Source organism: Rhinopithecus bieti, unplaced genomic scaffold (assembly GCF_001698545.2).
Source record: "Rhinopithecus bieti isolate Rb0 unplaced genomic scaffold, ASM169854v2 scaffold_17667, whole genome shotgun sequence".
Taxonomy (NCBI): Eukaryota; Metazoa; Chordata; class Mammalia; order Primates; family Cercopithecidae; genus Rhinopithecus; species Rhinopithecus bieti.
In genome coordinates, this window is record NW_016809668.1 from 1,275,844 (window position 1) to 1,288,025 (window position 12,182).

A 12,182-nucleotide genomic window follows, 5' to 3' on the forward strand; every position below is an offset into this window, starting at 1 on the left:
GGAAGGGAGCCAGGCAAAGTGGCTCACACCAGCACTTCAGGAGACCGAGGCAGGGAAGATTGCTTGAGCCCAGGAGTTTGAGACTAACCTAGGCAACATAGTGACATCTCATCTCTGTATTTTAAAAAAGAAGAAGAAAAGAAATTCTACTCTTTTAAGGCTTTTTTGGGAGGGGAGAAGACTGTTTTATCTGTTTTACTATCAGCTCAAAATCCATCCATAGCTCTTTGCTGGTGAGTTCACATTCTGAGACATGTAAGGGTCCCTCTGCAACTTGCCTCCAGCAAACTTCTGGCACGATCTCCTGGCAGGCTCAAGTGCTCAGGTGGACATGATGTCTTCCATGTCTCTCTGACAGCTATGCCCTGCAGCAGAGGCAGTCTCACTCAACTCCAACACACCCTTTTCCTCCAGGGCCTGTGCTCCTCTCCCACCTAATCCTCACCCCAACCTTAAGAATAAGGTATTGTTATCCCTACTTTACAGAAAGATAAAATGGTTTGCATATGCTCCCACAGTTAAAAAGTGGCAGAGCCAGCATTTGAAACCAGGCAGTCTGACTCCAGCTTCACTTTCCTCATTACTTCTCCATCCTAAAGCCTTCCTTGGCTACCCGCTCCCAAAGTGCCTCTCCCACCGCTCACATCCTACATCACTTGTTTTATTGGTCTCATTCATCTAAGGGTAGCTATTTCCGCCTCTCCACCACCCATCCCATGTCATCTTTCCAAATAAACTATAAATCACTTGAAGGTCAGTAATAAATATTTTAATAGCAATGGAGGGAATGATGTTTAAAACTGCCCACTACAGAACAGAATTAGAACATGTTACTCGGAACGGATCCATCATCAGACTATAAGGTTGAATAGATCGTATTTACTGCTGTAATTTGAATATGAAGTTGTACTCTAATTTAACAATATCTGAAATATCACATATACCCATTTGTACTCATTTTATAAGGTGAAAGGTATTTATGAACAATTAAACATTAATTCTGATATCAAAAAAGGCCATTTTTAAGGAGCATAACATAGCTTAACATGAAAAGTACATGACATCTACAATAAAATTCAATCTTAAAGGGAAAGTTTTCTTTTTTTTTCTTGGCATTTCTATCTGGATTCTGCTAAAGATAAGTCATCAGCAAGTATCTGTTAAAGGCTGTTCTTTGTCTCTTTATTCCTTAATCAGAATTTATGAAGTCAATTTTATTTAAATTAAAAATAAGAATTCTTCTTAAAACATGTAATATCAAACCAAGTCCTCAATTTTTTTTTTCCTTCCTCTTAATTTGTAACAGAGACTCTAAGAAAATAAAATCTAAGGTTAAGGAAATTTCCATCAATGTGAAGAAAATATTTTCCAAAATTAAAATAACAAGTTCCTCCCTGGTTAACATAACTGATTTAAGTTGCAGATACATGGCTGCCCCTGAGATCACCTTCCTCTGCAAGCTTTGTGAAAGGGCCAAATCCACATCCTTTTCAGCAATTTTTGAGTCCTCTATGGGACTACCTTTTTTCATGAAATGCTGCACATACTACCAATGCTTCATAAATATTTCATGATACATTACCCAGTCCTGGAATTTCCTGCAAGATTGCACAAAATCTTTAAAATTGTGCACTGTAAGCCATAAAATAATCAGATATAAAAGTAAGCTATATCAATCCCTTCATTAACAATTTTTTTACAAGAATTTTAGAAAAAGCAGTGTTACTACATTTTATTCTCAGGAGTAAGATTTGCTATTTATATTACTGTACTAAAAGGCTTTTAGAATTACACTTTTTTTTTATATCAGATACTATTTTCTCAGTTGGACAAGAGCCTTCATATGGTACTCTACAGTCAAAAATGGCCCATTGTGGGAGTTGGGGGGACTAATTAAGTTGGTTAATGGATACAAAAATACAGTTGGATAGAAGAAATAAATTCTAGTGTTCGATAATACAGTAGGGTGACTACAGTTATAACTTGCCATATATTTCAAAATAGCTAGAAGATTATTTGTAAGGTTCCCAATACAAAGAAATGATCAATGTGTGAAGTGACTGATCTGCTAATACATGTTATATGCATATATCAAAATGTCACTTGGACCCCAGAAATATGTACAATCATTATGTATCAATTTTTTAAATGGTCCAGTGTGACTCAAAAATAGACTGGACTGTAAATTTAAACACCTAGCACAGTGTCTGATACCCAGTAAAAGATGAATAAAATTTAATTGATTGACCTAAATTGTGCCTGAAGCTTGACAAAACGTGTTCCCATATATTAAAATTAATCTCAATGTTTCTATTTCCTCATCTGTAAAATAGAGCTAGAGACCGCTAAGATCCCTTTCAGCTTTAAAAGGCTGATTAACATTTTACTTTATTTACAGCAGCCCTGCCTTGTGCCACCCACTCCCCACCAAACCATAGTTTCAAATTTAGTCATCTGGGAAAGAACAGCTCAATAGACTGAAAACATCCCCAGGGACAGGCTAAAATCAAGGAATCGCCTTTCCAAACTAAGCAATGCTTCTATGTTGAGGAACTCATAGTAAGATATTAATATATGGGAAAATATTTTTTGAATTTTCAAAATACTGTAAAGATGGAAGGTGGTTTAATATTATAAAACTCTGGGCCAGGAGTGGTAGCTCACACCTGAAGTCTCAGCACTTTGGGAGGCTGAGGTAGGTGAATCACAAGGTCAGGAGTTCAAGACCAGCCTGGCCAACATGGTGAAACCCTATCTCTACTAAAAATACAAAGACTAGAAGAGAAGATGGCGACCGTGTGGGATGAGGCCAAGCAAGATGGAACTGGGAAGGAGGTGCTCAAGATGTCCATGGAGATCATACACACACACAGCTTCTGGACAGTGAGATCAAGATCATGAAGAGTGAAATGTTGAGTCACCCACAAGCTCCAAGCCATGAAGGACAAGATCAAAGAGAACAGTGAGAAAATCAAAGTGAACAAGACCCTGGGGTACCTTGTCTCCAACGTCATCAAGCTCCTGGATGTTGATCCCAATGACCAAAAGGAGGATGGTGCCAATATTGACCTGGACTCCCAGAGGAAGGGCAAGTATGCTGTGATCAAAACCTCTACACGACAGAGGTAGTTCCTGCCTGTGATTGGACTGGTAGATGCTGAAAAGCTAAAGCCATGAGACCTGGTGGGTGTAAACAAAGACTCCTATCCAATCCTGGAGATGCTGCCCACAGAGTACGACTCGCGGGTGAAGGCCATGGAGGTGGATGAGAGGCCCACGGAGCAATACAGTGACAATGGGGGCTTGGACAAGCAGATCCAGGAACTGGTAGTGGCCATTTTCTTGTCAATGAACCACAATGAGAAGTTTGAGAACTTGGGGATCCAACCTTTGATGTATGGGCCCCCAGGGATGGGAAAGACTCTCCTGGCCTGGGCCTGTAGGGCACAGACTAAGACCACCTTCCTAAAGCTGGCTGGCCCCCAGCTGGTGCAGATGTTCACCGGAGATGGTGCCAGGCTAGTCCGGGATGCCTGCGCCCTGGCCAAGGAGAAAGCGCCCTCCATCATCTTCACTGATGAGCTGGATGTCATAGGCACCAAGCACTTTAACAGCAAGAAGTCCGGGGACGGAGAGGTGCAGAGGACAATGCTGGAACTTCTGAACCAGCTGGATGGCTTCCAGCCCAACACTCAAGTTAAGGTAATTGCAGTCACAAACAGGGTGGACATCCTGGACCCCGCCCTGATCCGCTAGGGCTGCCTGGACTGCAAGATCGAGTTCCCGATGCCCAACGAGGAGGCTCGGGCCAGAATCATGCAGATACACTCCCAAAAGATGAACGTCAGTCCTGACGTGACCTACGAAGAGCTGGCCCGCTGCACAAATGACTTCAATGGGGCCCAGTGCAAGGCTGTGTGCATGGAGGCGTGTATGATCGCACTGCACAGGGGTGCCACGGAGCTCACCCATGAGGACTACATGGAAGGCATCCTGGAGGTCCAGGCGAAGAAGAAAGCCAACCTACAGGACTACGCCTAGGGCGCAGCAGGCCAGCCCCGGAATCGCGGCTGAAGTATGCAATAAAAGATGGTTTAGGGGCAAAAAAAAAAAAAAAACCCAACAGAAAAATACAAAAATTAGCCGGCCGTAGTTGTGGGTGCCTGTAATCCCAGCTGCTGTGGAGGCTGAGGCAGGAGAATGGCGTGAGCCCGGGAGGCAGAGGCTGCAGTAAGCCAATATGGCACCACTGCACTCCAGCCTGGGTGACAAAGCGAGGCTCCGTCTCAAAAAAAAAAAAAAGTTATAAAACTCTGAAGGGTAGCATTTTTTCAATAACAGGAAATGCTGGGGATAATCAGATGCAATTGGAAACATTATACTCCCATATACAAGTTATTCTATTCAAAGCACTCCCCCACCATGTGGCTTCTGAAGTCAAGATAATTAAGTGGTACATTACTTTCAAAAAAATTTTTAGATGTTGGCCTTACTATATTTCTACAAACCACAAATACTTTGCTTATTTGGTGCTCATTATGTTGAAAATAGAATATTATGACATTTTATGGTAATAATTCCAATCGCAAGATTTTGATCATCAAGGAAAGGAGCAGAGTGTTGTTATGGAGGCAAAGCCTTGAGCTCGAAGCAGTAAAATATGTCTGATTTTTTTTAGCCCAGCAAAGCTCATTACAAAGTTTTACGAGTGGTTGGAATCTTTAAATTTAGACATTTGAAACACTTTTCACTTTGTAATCTGTCATCTACTCCGAAAGGCGTACCACTTTCCTGAGCTCTGCTGGACCCTAAACTCTAATTGCTCATTTTAGAAAACTTAAGATAAATCTATTTAAAAATAAAATAAAATCCAGAACTTCAAAGATTTTGCTTTTCCATTTAGGCTGATTTGGTTTTACCTGCAGTGAGAATTGATCAGGAAAAGTCTGCCATCTTGTGGTCAAATATAAGAACTTGCTCCAAGAGAGTCACCCATTGGTGGCTTTTCCCTAGCAGCCTTCGGCAGCTGCTCCTGCAGACGGACACCTTCTTATTCAGGCCTCTGAGCATCTCCAGAGCCCCCTCGCCAACAAGTGCAATGTCCTCAAAAGTTAAAGTTGAAAGGACATTAAAGAATTATTTGCTCAAAAAAAAAAACTTTGGAAGAAGAGAATGTGGGAGAGAAGGGGGAATAAATGTGCCTCTCTCCCTCCCTGGCAGCCCTGAGGGTCTCCACAAATCTCCAGTGACTCACTCAGGAACCCCGGTCTCCCCCTCCCACTCAAGGGCGCTGTCTCAGACTTTTTCACACACTCTTGTCTTCCAGACTTCCCATCGCTTTTTCCCAGGACCTCAGACTGGAAAAGCCAAATACAGACTTCCACAGCTTAGAAAATACCTATAAAATTCCTCACTCCATCCCAACCAGTCACTGAGCAGATTTAATTGGGGTGGCAGAGATCAAGAGTTCCAAGATAATGAGACTCAAGATCAGTGTTGTCCAACAGAACTGTCTGCAGTGATGGAAATACTCCATACCTGCATGGGCCGGTATGGGAGCTACTGAGCACTTGAAAGGTGGCTTGTGCAGTTGAGGAACTGAATTTTTAGTTTTATTTAACTTTCATTTATTTAAATGAAATTGCCACAGCTGGCTACCATACTGGACAGAACAGCTCTAAATCTTATTTTCCTAACCCAGTCCAGCACGTTATGACCTTGACAAACAAAAAATGCAATCCATTCATTCAAAAACATATGCAAAGGCTGTTATAAAGAAAACAGTATGTTGCTGTAACACAATGCACACACAAAAAGACAAAATATCTGTTTTCCCAGCGTATATATAATTAATCAAGGATATAAAGCATGCTGATGCATAATTACAGGATGAGAACACAGGGAGCGGGGTTCTTCTTTGATGGGGAGCCACAGGTTAATGGGGAACTTGCAAGTGAAACAGGACCTTACAAGTCCAGCAGGAGGAGGGAACATAGGTATTTTAGAGAAAGGGCAAGGGTAAGGATCAGAGAGGGGAGATCAGCAGGTCCGCTCGGGATGCTAAGAAACCTGATCCAATTCAAGGTGCAGTTTCATGTAAGGGAATCAAGGGAGAAAAAAAACTAGAAAGGTACTTTAGGACCAGTTTCCAAACATAAAAATGAGAGAACCAGGGGGGTTATAACGGGAATAAAAGGGAAGGGACCAATTAAAGAAAGATTATAATGGAGGAGGGACCCAGACTTTAGAAAAGACTCAAAGGTGCCAGGCATGGTGGCTCACGCCTGTAATCCCAGCAATTTTGGAGGCCAAGGTAGGTGGATCATTTGAGGTCAGGAGTTTGAGACCAGCCTGGCCAACATGGTGAAACCCCGTCTCTACTAAAAATACAAAAATTAGCCCGGCATGGTGGCGGGTACCTGTAATCCCAGCTACTTGGGAGGTTGGGGCAGAAGAATCGCTTGAACCCAGGAGGCAAAGGTTGCAGTGAGCAGAGATCGTACCACTGCATGACAGAGTAAGACTCCACCTCAAAAAAAAAAAAAGAAAAGAAAAGAAAAAAGAGATTCAATGCTGTGGTTGAGGGAGAATAAGAGATGATTCAAAATTTTCACCCAGGGTGAATGGAAGATTGCTGGCACCATGAATGGGGCAGATACCAGAAGAATGTTTGAAGGTTGTTGAAGCTGAGATTAATGAGACAGATGGATCACCAAAGCACTTTGAGAAGGTGACAATGAAACTGGAATTCAGAAGACAGGAGAGACTATTGGCTGAAACCATAAAGTGGAGGAGAAAATACAGGATGAGGAGAGAAGAAAGGGAGAAAAGACACAAGAACAGACTCTGCTTCGAATGGAAAGTGACTCCTTTGCAGGGAAAGAATGAGAAGAGTCAGAGAAGGAACACCCAAATGACTCATACCCCTACTGCAGGGGCAGGAGGGAGACTTCTCACTACATATGCTCTGCACCTCTTAATGAGCATTCTGCCTTCCTACCTAGACTGCACGCTGTGCAAAGATGGAGATTATGTCTTATACATTTCAATCCCGATGCCTAGAACAATGCAGGACACAGGAAGGTAATGTAAAGGGTCCCAGGAGAAAGAAGGCCTTAGAGGCAGGGCATGGTGGCTCATGCCTGTAATCCCAGCACTTTGGGAGGCCGAGGTAGGCAGATCACCCAAGGTCAGGAGTTCAAAACCAGCCTGGACAATATGGTTGAAACCCTGTCTCTACTAAAAATACGAAAATTAGCCAGGCATGGTGGCATGTGCCTGTAATCCCATCTACTCAGGAGGCTGAGGCAGGACAATCACTTGAACCCTGAGGCGTAGGTTGCAGTGAAGCGAGATGGCACCACTGCACTCCAGCCTGGGCAACAGAGCAAGACACCGTCTCCAAAAAGAAAAAAAGAAAGAAGGCCTTAGAAGAAAAGGTTTTGCTGGGTAACATGTAGTCCTAGACTATACACTGCTTCGGCCCCACTTAACAAAGCTCAAAAGCAAGACCCACATTTGTACATGTACTAGTTCAGTGAGTCCCAGTCCTAGCAAATGGTCAGAATCATCTTTAGACAGTTGGCAGGACCCACCCTGAGATTATTAATTCAACGGTCTGAGCAACTGATAGTTTTCAAACTCCCTGTGTGATTCTAATCAGCAGCCAGAGTTGGGAACCATGCATTGATGCCAGAGATGTAGAAGGTTGCTGATCCAGTTTGTAGAGTGCCCTTTAATTCTCCACACTACTGATACCATTTTTATCTGCATGTGTCATATTTGCCCTTTTTTCAGATTTCAGGACACTAACATATTACGCACAGTCCATGTACCAGGACTCACGTACATGATCTTAACTCTTATCATGGTCCTATGAGGTAGGATTGTTGGTACAGATGAGGCACCTATGACCTGGAGTTTATTTACCAATCCAAGATCCCACAATTAATGACAGCCCAGGAGAACTGACCTCAGAACCCTCTTGCCTTTTGCTCCTCTGCTGCCCACTCCCTGCCCCAACCAAGCAGAAACCCAGCTGTCCTGGGAAGCAGGTAGAAGGAACATCTAAGAGATCATGTGAGAGACAGCAGACCAGTCAGCCCGTGGGACTCTGACTAAAGCCCATGATTTTCCCCAGGACCACCTTTACTGTGCTTCCACCCAGACATGCTCCTTAAAGGTGAGAAGAGAGACCTGGCCAGGCCAGGCGACTGTGAAAGTAATGTTTTCATTATTCTCATTCAACTCTACACAATGTGGAAACAAGTTTTACTAATACCTTATACTTCTTCGACAAAGTAACAATCTCTCTGAATGAGAAATTCAGTTACACTACAGGAATTCTCCTCCCATCCTATCACTTTCCCAAAAGGAGCAAGACTGGTCCCACTGGGCCAGGTGTTCTCCCTCCTTGGCTGACACTTTCTGGGCTTCAGGGAAGGGAGTACAGGCTGCGCGGCCACGCCCATTTCAGCCTTCCTGCAGTTCCGAAGTGAAGCGGCACAGAAGGCCCGAAAACAGCCACATTTGCCAGAACTGATGTTGCGTCTGCGGGCACAATGCTAGTTGACAAAATTGTGGCCTAAAAAACGTGACAAGTGAACGAACCCACCGTGATGCCGCCTGATGAAGCAGCTGGGGGAGGCTTCCCTTCCTCGGGAGTCTGAAAGCCCAGGCTCCCCCAGCCTTGCCCTGAGCACGGCCACCTTACCCGCAGGAGCACAGTTCACAGATGCACTTCGTCTTCATAGCAGCCATCCTGAGGCCCTGGCGTCCCCTCAGAGCATCGCCAGCCGCAGCCGACTCCTGGACCCCAACCACCTGGCTTGGGGCACGCCCAGGCACGAGGGCCTTGGCAGGTGTTCTGTTTACTCGAAGGAAAATTTAAGTGGCCCTTTTGCAATGTCCTGTCGTCTGTTGCCCTCCTGGAGCTGGCCTAGCGCGAGGGAGCAGCCAGGGAGACCTCACCCTGCATGCCACCGCCCCGGCCTCCGCAGCCCAGACTCAGGCACCTGGAGCTACTGACTGGGCCCCAGGAAGCTGCGGGGTCCGTGCCCAGGTAGTCTCTGTGATGTTGCCAGGACCAGGAGGGGCACACCTCAGGTGACAATTACATCACAAGAGCCGCTTGTGAGGTCGGGAAGCTCCCAGCAACTCACTGGCAGGCCCAGGACGGGGGTTCCCCGGTGGACCTTGGAGAAACCTGGAAAAGGTGGAAGTCACTAGAAAGCTCCTGGTGCAGTCAATGGTCACACGTGCAGAAAAGCTGAAAACTCCCTCACCATCACCTTGGGTGGCATTTGCTGTCTCTAGCATCCATGGTGCCCCCTCTTAGGGGAATACAGCCCTTGACTTCCAAAAGGCTTGCCTTGAATAGGGTTTCCAGATCTTCCTGTGGAAACCTAAGCCTTTGGCTTCCGATGTCTGTTAGAATTGCTCTCACCCACAGACCTGCGCTCTTGAGAACACAGCGGTCTAAGAGAGCCCAGGCCCTCTCTGCTCAGCTGGGTTCTCAATCACTTCTCCAGGTGCTGGTAATGCTGGTAATGCTGCCTTGAAGCGGACGCGCTCACATTTTAGTGGGCATCAGGACCACCTGGCTTGATGAAAACCAGATTGCCAGACCCCACCCCCATAGTTTCTGATTCAGTGTTTCTAGGGTAGGCCATGGACTTCCATTTCTTACAAGCTCTCAAGTAATGCTGGTTCTGCTGGGCCAGGGACCACACTGTAAGAACCACAGCTTTTGAGATTCCTTTACACCCCCTGAAATAGTGTTTCTTCAGCTTACCTGGTCCCGAGAGCACACCCCCAACCAGAAGTCTCCCCTGCATCAAAACCTCTAGTCCAGGAATCTAGCTTCAACAAGAAGCCAGGTGATTCTGGTCATGAAGCAAGTTCAAAAGACACTGCTCTGGCCAGTTGTTTGGACTTAAACCATTTTGATTTCCTGCTTATGGGAAATGGGAACTGTATTGACAATCTTTATGCTTGTTTTTCTTTCCTATGCTTCCTAACTCTTTCCATTCATTTTAGTGAATGAGTCAGCCAGAGGCATCTTGGACTGCAAGACACTTAATATTCTGAGGGTTTTGTGGGGTTTTTTGGGGTTTTTTGGTTTTGGGGTTTTTTTCTTCAATATTAGGCTCTGGAATAGAGGTCAGCAAACTATTGTCTGCAGGTTCGCCACTTGACTCTATCTGGCCATTGAGCTAAGAATGGTTTTCATATTTTTTAATGGTTGAAAAAATTAAAATAATATTACATGACATACGAAACTTATCTGAAATTCAAATTTCAGTGTCTGTAAATAAAGTTTTGAATTTTTTCAAAAAATTTGTGTAAACATTCCTGATTTTGCCTCTCGGCCCACAAAAGCTAAAATATTCACTATCTGACTTTTTACAGAGAAAGAGTGTTCCAACCCCAGGTATAGAACGTCAACAAGGTAGATTCAGACAGGAGCAAAGCTTATTGATCATTCTTAAGAACAGTGGGTTGGGAAGCTGCTCCTTGCCTTCCCAGTAGGAAGTCAGAACTTTAAAGGGGAGAATGGAAACCTGGCCAGACAAAAAACAGGTGGGAGCTATTGGAAGTCAAAGCAAAGCCTGCATGCCATCCATCGCCATTGACAGAGAACATCACAAAGTCCTTACAGAGGAAATACAGTGCTGGACACCAGCCTTCTCTTGATGGCTGCCTAATCATTATCCATAAATCTTTCAGCAGAAGAATGCCTGTTCATTCTCCCTGCCATTCAAACTGCCCTTGTGGGTGGCCACCTTATCAACAATCACGGTACTCCCTACTTCCCCCATCCATGCCGTCAACAGAGGGTAGAGATCTAGAAAGATGAAAATGGTGTGGATAAAAGCCTCTACAATGATATATCCAAAGATGCAGTGCTAGACAGTAGGGACAGCCTCCCCTTACCTAATTACACTTACTATCCATTTTTTGTTACATCCAGCCAACCTTACCCTGACCCATCTAATATGGTTTAGTTCTGTGTCCCCACCCAAATCTAATCTTGAATTGTACGCCTGTAATTCCCACACGTTGTGGGAAGGACCCAGTGGGAGATAGTTTGAATCATGGGGGCGGTTTCCCCCATACTGTTCTTATGGTAGAGAAGAAGTCTCCATGAGATCTGATGGTTTTATCTTCATTTTTCTCTCTTGCCACCCACCATGTAAGAAGGGTCTTTCGCCTCCCACCATGATTCTGAGGCCTCCCTAGCCATGTGGAACTGTAAGTCCAATTAAACGTCTTTATCTTCCCAGTCTCAGATATGTCTTTTTATCAGCAGCGTGAAAATGGACTAATGCAGTAAATTGGTACCAGCAGAGTGCGGTGCTGCTGAAAAGATACCCAAAAATGAGGAAGCAACTTTGGAACTGGGTAATAGGCAGAGGTTGGAACAGTTTGGAGGGCTCTGAAGAAGACAGGAAAATGTGAGAAAGTTTAGAACTTCCTAGAGACTTGCTGAATGGCTTTACCCAAAATGCTGATAGCAATATGGACAATAAAGTCCAGGCTGAGGTGGTCTCAGACAGAGATGAGGAACTTGTTGGGAATGGGATCCAAGGTAACTCTTGTTATGTTTTAGCAAAGAGACTGGTGGCATTTTGCCCCTGGCCTAGAGATCTATGGAAGTTTGAACTTGAGGGAGATGATTTAGGGTATCTGGCAGAAGAAATTTCTACGCAGCAAAGCATTTAACAGGTGACTTGGATGCTGTTAAAGGCATTCAGAGCATAAAAGTTTGGAAATTTTGCATCCTGACAATGCAATAGAAAAGAAAAACCTTCTCAGCAAACTAACACAAGAACAGAAAACCAAACACCGCATGTTCTCACTCATAAGTAGGAGTTGAACAATGAGAACACATGGACACAGAGAGAGAAACATCACACACAGGGGCCTGTCGGAGGGGTGGGGGGCTGGGGGAAGGATAGCATTAGGAGAAATACCTAATGTAGATGACGGGTTGATGGGTGCAGCAAACCACCATGGCACATGTATACCTATGTAACAAACCTGCATGTTCTGCACATGTACCCCAGAACTTAAAGTATAAGAAAAAAAGGGCCGGGCGCGGTGGCTCAAGCCTGTAATCCCAGCACTTTGGGAGGCCGAGACGGGCGGATCACGAGGTCAGGAGATCGAGACCATCCTGG

The 12,182-nt window shown here is 44.7% G+C and overlaps 1 protein-coding gene and 1 pseudogene across 3 annotated transcripts in view; one reads left to right on the forward strand and one right to left on the reverse strand.

Moving 5' to 3' along the window:
• The window catches only part of SAXO1 (stabilizer of axonemal microtubules 1), a 132,488-nt gene that overhangs the window by 104,751 nt on the left and 15,555 nt on the right, over window positions 1–12,182 (reverse strand). For 2 of the 3 annotated variants that reach the window (XM_017890106.1, XM_017890103.1), the window contains exon 1: window positions 8,714–9,085. The exons of the other annotated variant lie outside the window; for it this stretch is intronic. In XM_017890106.1, coding sequence (XP_017745595.1) covers window positions 8,714–8,760 — 47 coding nt within the window. In that variant the 5' untranslated portion in view covers window positions 8,761–9,085. Of the gene's footprint in view, window positions 1–8,713; window positions 9,086–12,182 lie in introns of those variants that run through there. 3 annotated transcript variants of the gene reach the window in all.
• Window positions 2,785–4,041, forward strand: LOC108540850 (26S protease regulatory subunit 6A pseudogene; annotated as a pseudogene).